The sequence below is a fragment of the Anolis carolinensis genome, chromosome 6 (assembly GCF_035594765.1).
Source record: "Anolis carolinensis isolate JA03-04 chromosome 6, rAnoCar3.1.pri, whole genome shotgun sequence".
Taxonomy (NCBI): Eukaryota; Metazoa; Chordata; class Lepidosauria; order Squamata; family Dactyloidae; genus Anolis; species Anolis carolinensis.
The window spans coordinates 68,303,731-68,319,287 of NC_085846.1; the positions used below are offsets into that span (position 1 = coordinate 68,303,731).

General features: G+C 37.5%; 1 protein-coding gene across 3 annotated transcripts in view; it reads right to left on the reverse strand.

Moving 5' to 3' along the window:
* The window catches only part of dnajc13 (DnaJ heat shock protein family (Hsp40) member C13), a 103,571-nt gene that overhangs the window by 48,640 nt on the left and 39,374 nt on the right, over positions 1-15,557 (reverse strand). For all 3 annotated transcript variants that reach the window (XR_506603.3, XM_003222196.4, XM_008112773.3), the window contains exons 6-18: positions 14,218-14,418; positions 13,454-13,660; positions 12,257-12,352; positions 11,967-12,058; positions 10,517-10,683; positions 10,309-10,388; positions 10,056-10,225; positions 5,443-5,542; positions 4,489-4,596; positions 4,059-4,214; positions 3,749-3,805; positions 2,647-2,768; positions 2,286-2,361 (exon numbers count right to left, since the gene is read on the reverse strand). Coding sequence is in view for 2 of the 3 variants with exons in the window: in XM_003222196.4 (XP_003222244.3) it covers positions 2,286-2,361; positions 2,647-2,768; positions 3,749-3,805; positions 4,059-4,214; positions 4,489-4,596; positions 5,443-5,542; positions 10,056-10,225; positions 10,309-10,388; positions 10,517-10,683; positions 11,967-12,058; positions 12,257-12,352; positions 13,454-13,660; positions 14,218-14,418 (1,632 nt within the window). In the remaining variant the exon portion in view is untranslated. The remainder of the gene's footprint in view (positions 1-2,285; positions 2,362-2,646; positions 2,769-3,748; positions 3,806-4,058; positions 4,215-4,488; positions 4,597-5,442; positions 5,543-10,055; positions 10,226-10,308; positions 10,389-10,516; positions 10,684-11,966; positions 12,059-12,256; positions 12,353-13,453; positions 13,661-14,217; positions 14,419-15,557) is intronic.

Sequence of the window (15,557 nt, forward strand, 5' to 3'; positions counted from 1 at the left end):
GACCCACTATAGTTGTCCAATCCTGTGAAGAGCGGCTGTAATACACATGCTTTTTTTTTTAAAGTCATCATGTCATATGTAAAGCTACTCACACATTTCCTCTGGATGCCCTGTATAATTCATTTATGCAAGTGCTATTTCTTGTGTATGGTTAAATTCAAAACAGGTATGTTAAGACTTGGTAATGGATTGGCATATTGGGTTGGTACATTGGAGACTTTACCATGATGGTTCATTCTTGCCACGGAGAAGGAGCCATCCATGAATGGGTTAACCTCTGTTGCTGCTCAAGCTAGGCCATTTATCACATTATTTAAAATTATCTATTAATCTTCATCTCTTCCTGCTTCAGTTTCTTCACAAGGGGAGACACAGAAAAGAATAGAAACATCTTCCTGTGTCCAGTAAAGGATTTAGATCCTGCCATCCGGAGTGGGGCTGAAGGGCTCCTTCTCCTTGGCAAGAACGGATCTTCAAGATAAGTTCACCAATGTGCCATTCTCAACTAGAGGAGAAGAAGCCAACCATGAATGGGATCTACTCAAGCAGACATGTGAATTAGGGCAGGAGATGGGAATAATGTGTTTTAATCTGATACTTACTTATTGTAAAACCTTTCTACCAAAGGAGGCTTTGGCTGAAGTAAATTGGTCTAATTGATAATGTTTACTGAATGTGGATGGAGTAGCTCATATGGCTGTTTGGCAGATTTCCTCTAGGGACGCATTAGTAGAAAATGCAGTAGTTGTGGATACTGATCTAGCTGAGTGTGCTGTTTGACAGTTTTAAAGTCTCATAGATTTGCTCTAGATTGTATGTCAGCATTTCAATGTTTGAGCTACTACTTCTCACTACTGTGGAGGCAGAGATAACATGGGCTGAGAACAATAATGAATCTCTAGTGTCATCTACTAAGGATTTATAGATATTTAGGAATGGGAGCTGTGCAGGGATTTTGCATCTAAATCTGGGTTGGTGAAAATATCCTGAGAACAGAGCATGGCTAATCTGGCTATCAGGAAAGCTGTAGAGGACATGACAGAGAAGGCTAATGTCTTATTGGCACGTGTAAGAGTTGCATCTGTCCTTTTTTTCATTTTGGATCCTTAAGAGAATGGTCTTGTTTGGGTGCAAAAATTTCCATGAGAAGAGCCAAAATGCCCTATAAATAAGATGATTCCACCGTTTTGTTAGCATGTGCAGCTGCTATTAACGTGCTGGTGTGTGTGTGTGTGTACTGCCATTTGTACATCTTTGTGGTTCCTGGAGAAACAGTAAGGAGTGCAAACATGTCCCGGACTAAATGGAAGTGTCTTTGGGCAGGAGAGCTCAAAGTAGAGCTTGGTTTGGCAGACTTTCCTCATCCTGAGGGTAGGTTTTGCAAAGAGGAACAAAGCAGAGACAGAATAACAGAAAAGGAAGGGGAAACTGTGAGAGACAAAACTGGTGTGTGTGTGTTTTGGGGGAAGACTAAGAACTTATTAAAAATAGTAGATGACTGCAGAAGGAAAAAGATAAAACAGAGAAATGTAAATACGTAGAAGTAAGGCTAGAGAAAGAGGAGATGGACATACAACCTTTCTCGAGAGAGGCAAGAACTAAAGCAGAAGATGAGGATCAATAGAAGTTCTTTTTAAAAGAACATTATCTCTCCTAGGAGTTAAGCCATTCACAAGCTCTTCTCCACTGAGAATGTTGGTTTTGTTCTTTCTCTCTAAGCAGCCAGAAATATCCCTCAAAAATTAAAGTACAAGCAGTCCCTAAATTACAAACATCTGACTTACATATGACTCCTATTTACAGACGAGGATGAGACAGTAGGAAGTGAGAGGACATCTACCCCTAGGAATGGAAATGCACTCCTGAAAGAGTTATCATGGGGAAAAGCTGTCTCGACTGAAGCTTTATTACCAATTCTTGTTTCCACAGCAAACCACAATTTTCAAAATCCTACTGTCACAGAAAGGTGAAATCCTCTGAACAGGCGCACAGATAACAAAACAAATGTTACAGGGACATTAATCCCTTCCCTGTGCATTCCATTTTTTATTGGGTGGGAGTTACACTTTAAAAAGAACCTGTTCCAACTTGCATACAAATTCAACTTAAGAACAAGACTACAGAACTTATCTTGTTCGTAACCGGGGGATTGCCTGTAATCCTGTTTTAACCAACAAACCTTTGCTGAGGAAAACCAGGAGGCGCCTCGTTTAGCTTCAAAGATATTCTACAGTTTGTGAACATGCAATTACTGAAGCGATCCATGAAGGCAGGTTTTCACTTACCAAAATACGTTTCAGCAAGTTCAAAGCAGTTGCGTTTTCAGCTGTCCAAAGACCCACAAGATGCCTGCTCAACTGTCTGATAACAAATTATGAATTGTATTACTGCCCAGTTTCTTTATGCTAATTCCCAATTAAAATATTTGCTACATTAAGATCTCAGGATAAAGCAATCATATTGATCTTAAAATTCAAACATTACTAAAAGTTCTACCATTTAAAATTAGTTTGTCATTTTAAATTCAGTTGGCCAATTACGGGGCAAAAAAGCCGCATATTTTGCTCTGATGTGATCGGTTTTAAAAAGGGAAGATTATACAATGATCTATAAGTGATAACATGAGATATATCATTCTAGACTTACCTGTTTGTAAGCATCCTTTGATCTGTGCTAATTGTAAACATAGCAGTGTGCAAGTGTCGAGGTAAGGCACCTTCACTGAGGGCAAGATCTTGCATTTTGGTGGCTATCTCTTTGTCTCCCTCCTTTGGAAATGGAAAGAAAATAGTTATAGAAGTTAATTTACACCAATGTATGTATGCCTGTGTGCACACCTTCAAGTAGCCTGTCAACTTAGTGACCTCATAAATTTCATAAGGTATTCCTAGGAAAGAAAGCACCTGGTGTTCATTGACAGTCTTCCATCCAAGTTCTAATCAGGGCTGACCCTGCTTAGCTTCCCAAATCAGAAAGAATCTGCTACCTTTAAGTCCTTTTTTACTCTACTTACAGTATTAAATGCTGAAGTGCTGGAACTGATAGCACCGTTTGTATTTAAAATTGAAGCCAAGGTACTTCTCTGAACAATGCTTTTTTTTTTTAACTTTTCCTTTGATTTAGCAAGAATCCTGTGAGTGCTGACTAATGATACCGATTGGTTCTGATGTTTTCAAATATAGCCACCAAACATTTCTCCAAAAGTAATCAAATGACCCAGTAAAGAATCTCCAGAACATTATCTTAAGATAAGCATACAATTAAAGTGCTGCTCATGCCGTTACATCTAATAGAAAACGGCTACCACCTTTAATTTCTTGGTCAACACTTATCCTGAGGAAAAGTTCCATGAAGCTAGAAAGCTAGATCACTACTCTATGATTTTTAACTAATCCTATAATTGCGTGGTATTCCTCTGCTCAGGATATTTAATAATTGCCACAACAGCCCTTATAAAGGGGACATCTGATACATACTGTACTCGTTTCAAGTGGAACATCTCTCCAAGAAAGGGTTTTTGAAGACAGTCTTTAACTATGAAGGTTTGGACCAAAAGTCAAACCTAGCTGATATGGTTGATTACTTTCTATATGGCTAAATATATCTGGACAAAATAAATAAACATGAAACTATTTTTCTTCCCCAAACAAGCTTTTCTAGATGTTTGTTTTGCAGGTATTGACTGTCCAAGTCAACTGTTCTTTATAAAAGAAAACGAACTATTACAAAAGTGTTACACAAGTCTTACCTCTATTATTGCCTTCATAACCAATCCAGCCCCTTTCACAATAGCCATGGAAGGATGCTGTGAAAATCAATTATAAGAGAGCAAAATATCAGTATTTCCTGGGCTGGCACTAACTGACCACTCTGAAGGGAAATAATTTACAACAGAAGCACAGGACAAGCTGTCATGCTAGCCCCAAGTAATTTTTGAATGAAAATTTTGACATGTTTTATTTTTCATAGTCAGTTTTTATTTTTATTTTTTAATGGAACTCACAAGAACCAAGTAAAACTATTTTATCAGTCTTATTATTTCTTGAGGTTAAGCTCACCTGAAAGAGCTTGAAGAGGGTTCTCCCATTAGATGCAACCATCTCCAGTAACATATCAAACTGTTGCCCCTCTGTTGTCTCACTATACGGGGCACAGAGGGCAAAAGTGAGGAAGTCCAGAAGTGAACTAATAACTAGGGCACCCGTTCCATATTCCTAAAATTAAAAACATTTGACACATGTTATTATAGTGTTAGCTTTATTTAGAAAGCCTTTGTAGAAAAAAAATATGGCTCATGCTTTCAATTATAATTGCACATCTAGTGCCATATTCAAGAGTCATGTGATCACATCCACCATCATGTATCCCCAAAGCCATGCAGAGATAAAATCCTTGCAGATTTTTAGATTATTCAAGTTGAATGACCTCCTTCCCCCCTGCACTTTCAACACAGCAGTCTTTAGTATTTCACTGATGTAAAGGACTTACCACATGGGAATTAAATTTCTCCAATAAATTTTCCAAGAACTTCTTTGAAGAAAGAAGGGATGCTTTGTTTAGCTGCTCTTGCCTCAAGTCATAGTCATCATGCATAGGCTAAAGAGAAAGGCAGTCTTTCATCAGAACTGTTTCAAATCCTCAAACAACTTTAGGAGTCTCCTTTCTGAACGCTCTATGCTTTAAGGCTTTATCAATGAGAGCAGGAAACCCATGATTCACGGTCACAGCTTGTTTTATTTATTCCAAGATAATGAAGATTACATCTCTATTTAGGATATCACATGGAGAGCCATGCATTTTACAAAGTAAACACATTGCAGTTTCTTCCCCCTAAAGCTAGTTTTAAGATATTAAAGACCCTTAGGATATAACGAAGGCTTTCACGCCACCTTACTTCCTCTTACCACCAGTAAAGAGTACAGGAAAGCAAAAATCTTTTTTTTAACCCTGCTCTCACTACTCAGCCAAATGACGCATAGCCATCCATGTTGGGGAGGGCTCATAAGACAGATCTGATGGATCACTCAGAACATGTATTGAAATATTAAGGTGCATAGAAGGCAACTCCTACTTCTATGCAATTTTATGTTTCCACAAGGAAGAATTTATCTACTTAAGAATCACTACTTAAAAATGGAAAGCCAACTTAATGTAGTGGTCCAGACTACTGAGAGGTGGAACATCAACCTTCGTGACTCTACTGAGCTAAGTAACTCACTGGTTTGCTTAGGGTCAGTCACAGTCTCTCAGCATGATCCACCTCATGGGGTTGTTTTGAGGTCAAAAGGCAGAAAAAATGGCCTTGAGCCTTGAGCTTACTTATGGGAAGGTGAGATATAAAAGTAACTAATGCACAACACTCCATGGATAAATACACGTATATATTGCTGTTTCAAATATTCTAATTATTCTGGTCCAGCAAACTAAGATTAAAGTACTTACACACATGAGGGCACAAAGCATATCAATGGAAGCATGAGTTACTCCATCATTGTTCCTTTTAAGAGCCTTCACTACCTTCACACCCAAGCGTTCCCGAAATCTTTCAAAATATAGAAATAAATAATATTAAGGACCTAAATGGCAGAAATATCTGTGACAAGTAGTGCAGGTGCAAATTAAAACTGGTCTTCCAGTTTGAGATGCAGACCGGCTAGGATATTAAATAAACAGATCTCACATCACCATATATAAATGCTTTAAATAAATAAAGTTGGCACGGTGTAGTAGTGGTTTGAGTGATGATCAGGGTTCGAAGCTCGGCTTGGTCTTGGGAAAACACTGGGTGGCCTGGAGCAAATCACATTCTTTCAGCCTCAAAAGTATCAAACTGTTTTTGGTTGTATTCAGTGACTATTAATGACTAAACAGTCAAGAAAAGATACAAGATTTCCCACCAGCTGAACACTCCTTTACAGATGCAAACACTGAAATGAATGCATGCCAGCACTGATATACGGCATCTATCTATATCTATATCCATAATAAAAGTGAAAATTCTGTATGTGTGTTTGTGGCACGAGTGTCCGCTCACACAGACAGCCTCCGGTCTCCACAAACAGGCTATAGTTTCCAGTGCTGTGGAGCCACCAAGTCACTCCCTCACCTGACTTTGCATGTTATAGTGAGCACCACGAACATGCAGCCCAAACCCTGCCAGTGTCCTCTACAAACACCATTCTGCCCCCCACCCAAGTGAAGGCTTTCATGCAGGGACAATTTCATCCTAGATGTTATGTTTTTCCTCCAGAATGGACATCCCAGGGTTCCTTCACTTGCATGACCCCGCCCACTGTGTCTACCGTAACACTTTCCTACCCCTTCTTATGGCACACAGTGAACAGAGGAATTGATCAGCAACTGAACAAGAGGTTTGGGGAGAATTCACACCATGATTTACAAGACTTGCACTTGACCTACATCCAGAGAGTACTGTTCACCCAGGCAACAATGCACCTGGACCACACTTGCCACGGATGATGGGACTTGCAGTACCTTCACTGGTACTGTGACCCCCACTGATGATAATAATAATAATAATAATAATAATAATAAAAAAACTTTATTTATATACCGCCCTATCTCCCGAATGGGACCCAGGGCGGTTTAGTCATAAAAGCAACACAAACATTACATAACAACATAATTTATTTCGTGTCAAAAGCATTGCATAACAAATACATTTTTAAAAATGATGGAAAATCATTTTCCGGGGCTGTGGCGCAGACGGGAGAGCAATGAATCAGTGACCAGAAGGTCATAAGTTCGAGGCCCGCTCGGAGCTATGTTGTTGTTTGCCTTTGTCCTATGTTAAAAGGCATTGAACGTTTGCCTAATATGTGTAATGTGATCCGCCCTGAGTCCCCTTCGGGGTGAGAAGGGCGGAATATAAATGCTGTAAATAAATAAATAAAAATAAAAAATAGAGGAAATCACAAAACAACTAAATAGTTTTAGACCAAAAGTGGGCAACAGCAACTGCATTGTCCGTAGCCTTAAGCAACTCCTCCTCTGTACATGAGGTAGGACATTGTGGGCAAGCATACATATGCGGAGTTGTTTGTTCTGCTCCACAGTCACACAAGGTGGAGGATTCCTCCAGGTAATGCCACCTCGCCAAGTTGTCAAGCATTGGATGAATGGATGAATACCAAAGGTCTTTATCAAGACCATTGCTAACGATTATGTCTATTAATATAGAAGGTTTGTCACTTGCTAAGGAAGAACTATTAGCCAAAATGTCTGAGGACATTTCGTGTGAAATCCTATGTATACAGGAAACACACAGAGACATCACAATGAGAAGACCAAAAATTCTTGGAATGCAACTGGCAGTGGAACAACCTCACAGACAATATGGCAGTGCCATTTTTGTACGATCTGGTGTAGCAATCTCTGCAACTTCCCTTACAGAAGTGAACAATATTGAAATCTTATCTGTGGAACTTGATAGTTGCATCGTATCATCACTCTATAAACCACCTGGGGCTGATTTCTATTTTACGCCCCCAACCAATTGCCACAATCATGAAGCCCATTTTGTTGTGGGAGATTTCAATAGCCATAGCTGTGTCTGGGGCTATGACGAAGATGATAGAAATGGCGAAGCAGTTCTAACGTGGGCCAACAACAGTAGAATGAGCCTCCTCCATGACAGTAAATTACCACCATCTTTTAATAGCGGCCGATGGAAGCGTGGTTATAACCCTGATCTGATTTTTGTAAAGGAAAGCATAATCCACCAATGCATCAAAAGGGTATTAAACCCGATACATAACACACAACACAGACCAATATGCTGCGTAGCATATGCAGCTGTAAGACCAAAAAGTGTCCCATTCCGCAGAAGATATAACTTCAATAAAGCTAACTGGACAAAGTTTACAGAGACCTTGGAAGCTGCTATTTCTGATATAGAACCTTCTACAGAAAATTATGACCTGTTTGTAGAAACTGAAAAGATCCTCAAGGCTCTCAATCCCTAGAGGCTGTCGCACAAGCTACCTACCAGGCCTAAACGAAGAATCGCTAAATCAGCTACAGGAATATCTCAGACTATTTCAAGAGAATCCATACAGTGATGGGACTATAGCAGCAGGCCAAAAACTATCTACAGCCTTAGCTAATGCTAAGAAAGACCGTTGGATAGAGCTGCTTGAGAACCTTGACATGTCCAAGAGTAGCCGAAAAGCCTGGCAACTGCTGAGACGCCTGGATAGTGACCCTCTGGTCAACCATGGACACGCAAACGTGACACCAGACCAGATAGCTCACCAGCTAATTCAGAATGGGAAAACCAACTGCAGCAGAATAAAGATGAAAATCAACAGGGTGCCAGAACTTGAAACCCACTAGTTGTCTTCTTCTCTAAACCTGAAAGAACTCAGAGAAGCCATCAAGCGATGTAAGACTGGTAAAGCACCTGGCCTAGATGACCTGATGATGGAGCAAATCAAACACTTGGGCCCCAAAGCTGAAAACTGGCTTTTGAAATTCTACAATCAATGCTTGACACACAAACAACATAATAACACATTATTAAGCAAAGTAAAATAATACAATTATAACAATAAATGGATAACCGACAATGGATTAGGATCGAATTTGGCACAGAGAAGCCCCATGACCAACTAAACATACTGCAGGAGGTAGTGGGAATGGACCTTGATTTTGGGAGTTATAGTTCACCTGCATCCAGAAAGCACTGAACCCAGCCAATAACAGATCTGGACCAAACTTACATCCCAAAACAAATAGTGCCTTCTTTAATGACCCGGGCACTGCCGGGTCCCCAAACTAGTAATCATATATAAGTTGATATCACGTATAAGTCAATGGCAGGTTTGGGGTCCAAAATAATGGATTTTGATTATGAATAAATCAAGGGTCATTATATTGAGAAATGAAATTGTCAGCACCATCTCAGGAGGCCAGCAGCCCCAGGCCATTGCCATCACCATCATTTTCCTGCCCAGGCATTCAAAAAAGTGTTTTGCCACTATATTCAGAGATGGGGATAATTCTTTTTTGTATATATATAAAAGTTAAGGTACAGAATTAGCAAACCACTGCCTTCTTGGAGGAGATGATGAAAGGAAAGAGCTTGGCCCCTCAAAAGAGAACCTTAAAGAAACACTAACCCCTCTATCTTTTCATAGAATCACAGAATCATAGAATAGTAGAGTTGGAAGAGACCTCATGGGCCATCTAGTCCAACTCCCCGCTAAGAAACAGGAAATCGCATTTTCAGCACTCCCTTTGAGGCAAAGTGCCAAAGAACTGCTGCCACTATTTTACCACCCAGGCATTTAAAAGGGCCAGAAATGGTACCTTGGCAGAGACTGTGCTACTTTTAGGTTCTCCCAAAGTGGACTGTTTTTGCCTTTTGTCACTCTGCTCAGAGAAAGGAATAGTTCTTTGTTTATTAGCACAAGATTTTTTTAATGTAGGGAACTGTAGATACATTGACCCAAGTTTTAAAAACTGTTTTTTGACTAAAATTTCTAAACTTATACACAAGTATATACAGAAATTTTAATCTAAGGTCTTCATAGGAATTGAGAAAGCTACACTCAGGTAGCATTCCGAACATTCAATTTTGAAATACAAACCACTTCAACATGTAAGCAATCTTTGAATCGTCACAATGGATGTCTTCTGCATCAATAATATGCTAAGCATGTTTCTTCTGTATCATCAAAATATGAATTTATAACCATCTGGTTCTGTAAACAGGTAAATTCAGCATAGTCTATAATCCTTTATTACATGTACTATATAAAAATAAACAGAAAATACAAAGGGAATGAAAACCTGAAGGCTATTTCCTGGGCACCACCCTCTTTAACTGCAATTAAATAATTAAGTAGTCTATACAAATAACATTGAAGATTACATGCCACTGGCATCACTTAATAACAGTTAACAGTAAAGCAGGAATTATAACTGTCACTACAGCATTGGGGTTACTTTGCAGAAGCCCTAAATTTACTATATGATGAGAAATAAACATGTATAGAATACTATTTGGCGGTTGTTGAAAGTCAAGTACTTACTTTGGAAGCTGAGTGAAAGCAAGGAATCCGGCTTTAGAAGCAACTAATCTTCTAACAGCTTGGAATTGGCTTTCAAGCTCAGCAGTTGATGCTGTAAGGTCACCCTCTTGTGAGAGCAATGCTGTTATAGCATTATTTATTAGCTTCTCTTTATTTTCTGAAAATAGGCCCTAAGAAAAAATGTGCATTGGTGGGTTTTTTTTATCAGTAACAGCTTAATTTTAAAGAATAAAATGATTTTATTTTAACTCACATCTTGTGTTACTGCATGCAGAACCCCACTGTATGAAATGTTAGAATTGAACCGGAAGACAGCATCTGCAAAATTGCCATCTGCAAAAGAAAAAGAGTGGATAAATATTTAAGATGGAGCATTACAAGATATCAATACAGATTGGATTGATCATTTTGCAGAAATCTTACTAAGCATTCACTTCAAAGGCTACAAACCCAAAACTTACTGGGAGGTGCTGCCAGGAACCTGAGATGAAGACTTTCAACTTCCTCATCCACCGGCATACTCAACAAGCCCCAGCGCTGGCCTTTATCTGTAGGTGTCATTTTCACACAGACATCCCTGTTGCCAGAGGCTCTTACTCCATCCAGCAAACTGGCTAACAATGAATCCCTAAGGAAATGTTTTAAAAGTTAGTTTTTCATACAACTGAACTAAATATGATCATAAGTAGTCAAGGACATGTGCATTTCAATATGAGAATTCTATGCAGACTAAGTATTTAATGGAAACTGCTGTAAATACAGAATGTTTCATAACACAATGTTTCAACTTGATTCAGCCCATAAATGTATATCACTTTACATGTGGTGGGGTAGAAAAAAGACTGTCCTGTAAAATATGTTTTGATTTGATGCAGCACATTAACATTTGAGGACTTGATTAACACTGATATTTGAAGGTTTGGTTGCCAATCAATTTCTGGCAACATATAAAGTATTGGTTCTAATCTTTAAAGCCCCATATAGTTTGGGTCCAGGCTATCTACAAGATCATTGTCTCCCATATAATCTACCCCATAAACTTCAGTCCTCTGGAGGACGTTTACTCCAACCAACCAGAACCCAATTTGCAACCGTCACCCAGACGGCCTTTTCATGGGCCGCCCCAAGACTGAGGAATGACCAGCCAGAGGAGTTTTGACAGCTAAATGTACTGTCAGGATTCAATTGAAAACCTATCTCTTTCAACAGGCCAACCTAGTCAATTTTAAACTGTGAATTTTAACTTTACATTTTATTAATATTGGTGTCACTCTTTGTACTCTGCATTTTAATATATGCATTTTATTATATTTATCTGTGCATTTAAATCATACTGTACCCGACCCACAACCCGTGAGAAGCGGTGGGTAAAAAACAATAGCTTGTGAGATCATAGGAAGTATGTGATTTAATAAAGAGCTTTGGGCAAGGCAGTGGGCAAGATAACAGAACCTAAGTTTCTTTAACTTCCACATCATTTGCAAAAGGAAAAAAACTAATCTGGTGTTTTTACACACTTGATTTCACTATTTCTGCAAAAGAAATTCATATCTCATCTCCCACAAATGTGGCATTTTTCTTTTAGGAAAGTGCTATTGTGCTCTGATTGGAAACTGCCATTCTGTCTATCTGTCTACCCATCCATCGGAAATCTTATTTCCAGAATCCTACTTGAATTCTCTCTACTTTTGCAGGGCATGCTATCAAGATCAGGAATCTACTGCATTCCATTTCTAGATTCAGCATAGCCATAGGTTCTCTGCAAAATGAATCAAGTGTAAATGTAGGCACTCTGTGACCTAGTTACCGCAGTGAAACTATTCATGTAAGTTCTATCTGCTATGCATAAGTTTACTATGTAAACTAACACTTCAATAAAGGAATTGGTAGTTCAAGAAGATTTAAAAATACCTCTCTGTTGAAGAATATTTTCGGATTTGTCCCTTGATAAATTCAATGGTAAAAAGCTGTGGATTTTCAGAATCACACACTAGTGCAAATACCTTTAAAGAAAGGGTACATCAAAGAGGCATTTACTAATTTAGTACAGTGTATAATTAAACAAGTCAAAACTTTCAGCATAACAAAAATATTTTAGTTTTTTTTCTTCTACAACAAGTGAACTGAAACAGGCTATTTCTTTATTCTATTATTCTTCATATACTAGCCAATTTTCTAAAACAAACTTTCTTTCCCCTTACCTCTCCTAAGGGTTTCAGTGTTGCAATATTGTATGTGGCTGGGTCACGTTCTACTAAGCATGTTTCTGTGAGAGCCAATATCCTTTTCACTGGTTCCTTGAAAAAAGAGGGAGAGCACCATTAAACTGTAATTGTTGTAATTGTAGAATTTTTTTCTAAAATGTTTCTAGTAGCAACATATAGCTGAGATAGCTAATGGCACTAATTTTATTACATTTAAGTTATTATGGAACAGTGATCATGAAACCCCAGAAACATATGCCAAAATGTTAAATACAGGAACCCTACAAAATATTTTACACGACTACACCCAGTTTGCTAGCTCTGACTTACTGTAATCAAATAAACAAGGAATCTTAAACTCTGTTTTGCAGAAGTAAATTGCAGATATTTATGACATGGAAGAAAACTATCATGAGGGTACCATGATAAGGAGTCATCATGAGCAATACTTACAATATGTTTCTGATCTTTTAATTATAACTCTGGACTTGTTTTCCTCCCAAATTTAAATATGATAAACAGATAAATATCTCAGAAAACAGTTACAACTAAGATTGCAACCAAAATATTGCACAGAAATTAAATACATTTTCAAACCATGTTTTTCTTCTGATTTTATGTTTGCCAAAAGTTTTTTAAAAAATAAGGCCATGATGATCCAAGTACTGATGTAGCTCATAAAAATAACACAATTTGTTGAGTACAACTTGCTAATCTTTCTTTAAACTGTTCACTACCTTCAATATATGACAGCATTCTCAAAATGCCCATGATATATGAAGGGCTACTGTTCTATAAAAAGACATAAAAAGCCACGTCTTCGCAGAAATCGTTTCTGTTCTCCAGTTACTAGATGTCCTACACCAGTGGTTCTCAACCATTGAAATTCTAATAGCTGGTAAACTGGTTGGGATTTCTGGGAGTTGTAGGCCAAAACACCTGGGGACCCACAAGTTGAGAACCACTGTTCTACAGTTAAAAGATCTGTCAAGATATTTTTGAAAAAAGAACCTTTAGGTATGGCACAAAATAGCAGTGTGTATTCTCTTCAGAAAAAAATATAGTCATTAAAAAGAAACTTATGAATCAAGTATAAAAATGAGTAGAGCCAGGGAAGAGCCAGCAGAGATGTATGAGAAAGGGAATTTTCCATTTTAAAGTCACAATCAATGCATTAAAATCATTAGGCCTTACCGAATGCCTAGGAGATATCTTTTGGACCACAAATTCTGCTAATGATGTAATTGATTCATCATTGCTGTATTTCCCAAAGCGAAGACTCAAATACTGTTCAAACTCTAAAGGTTCTTTTCTTATTCTCAAGGAGATGCCAACGTAATTGCCAGCATGTTCTATTGCACTTTTGATAATGTCTTCCCTTTGCTCAGAAGCAAATAAATGCTGCAAATTTCAAGAGACTTTGATAAATGTATTGGTATGAACATATTAATAACAGAGATAAACTGAAAAAATAATCATTCAAAAATTTTAAGGCACTGCCATTTCTAAAACCGAACAATGAATATCATCAGTCAATAAACTAAGCTTTTCTTAAGTGAAGAAATAGCAACAGATAATTAAAATATCTAAGAACAATCAGCAGGGAAACAGTGTTCATCTAATTAGCTAAAACAGTAATGCTTTCTGATTAAACAGAATAAAAAGACATAATCATAGCTTAATAAAGTTCAACTATATATTTTAGTTCAAATACTCTTTTTGGCAGTTAAGACACAAGAAATATACAGTACTAAATGCAATTTTAGTCATGACTAGAGTAGACTAATTGGAATATAAGATATATTACTGTTAACTAATAAGGTTTATTCATTTCATTCAATAGGCTAATTGAGATTAATGTTGGATACAGCCTGGAAATGCTAAATAGCATTTCAAATTTGCTAAACTAGCCATCTAAATCTAAATTCACATTCACACTGCATTTTAATAGTACTTACTAGTCTACTAAATCCTCCATAAAGTATACAGAAACCTCCTGGATAATCAGATAGATCGACAAACCCTTCAATATTTCGGTAATCATAAGAACACAGTACTTTATTTGTTGCAGGATTAATTTGGTCAAAGCCTCCAGGAGTCACCTCTAGAATTACAGGTATTCTTGTATCACTCCAATGATGTTTGTAACAGTTGTATCTCTATAGTTAAAAATAATGTATACAAGAACATATCTTAACAGAACAGTTAACATGGAAACCAAAATCTAACAATATTTGGCTGATGCAGTTCAACATTTTAAGTGTGTTTCAATTAAAACATTTTAGGCTCTCTTCCTTGTAGATGTAGTCTACAAGTAGACCATACTTGTGTAGGAAGTGCTGTTCTAATTCATCATTTTACATCATGTAAATGCTGGAAAACCAGCACCAATAGTGCTTTCCCAAAATAATTACAAGCTGCAAAATAGCACATGTGCACCCCATCAAATTCTACACAAGTTTCTGATTCAATCCTACACAATTGCTTTCTCTCGAAGAAAAATGCAATATACAAAACAGCTCTAAGGAAAGATTAGCTAATAATGTTCTCTTACTGGAAAAAATGAGAAATCTAATCCTGAAGTAAATACAGTAGAGTCTCACTAATCCAAGCCTCGCTTATCCAAGCCTCTGGATAATCCAAGCCATTTTTGTAGTCAATGTTTTCAATATATAATTATTTTTAGTGCTAAATTCGTAAATACAGTAATTACATCATAACATTACTGCGTATTGAACTACCTTTTCTGTCCAATTTGTTGTATAACAGGATGTTTTGGTGCTTAATTTGTAAAATCATAACCTAATTTGATGTTTAATAGGCTTTTCCTTAATCCCTCCTCATTATCCAAGATATTCGCTTATCCAAGCTTCTGCCGGCCCGTTTAGCTTGGATAAGTGAGACTCTACTGTAGTTGTAATAATGAGAAAAATAGAAGAATAGCAATTTTTTATTTCCCTTTCCTCCAATATAAATGTTGCCTAACCGAAACAAACTACAGAACAAAATATTTACCAAAACCTAGAATAAAGTAAGCGTTTTTACAGAATTTAACTTCATGCAAACTCTGTAAGCTAAAATGGTTACAACTTTTATAGGTTATGCTTTTGTTTATATTTTGTTTAGTGTAGTTTATCACAAACATTAGTACTTGATTCCAGTCCTCTGGTACTGGAGATGCAAGGCAGGAATGATTCCAGTCCAACATATGCTGTGCCAGGAACCATGCTGTGCCAGGAACCTTCACTGCTAGCAACTTTAGCAAATTAGCGAGTTTATTCTGAATATAGTTCAAGGA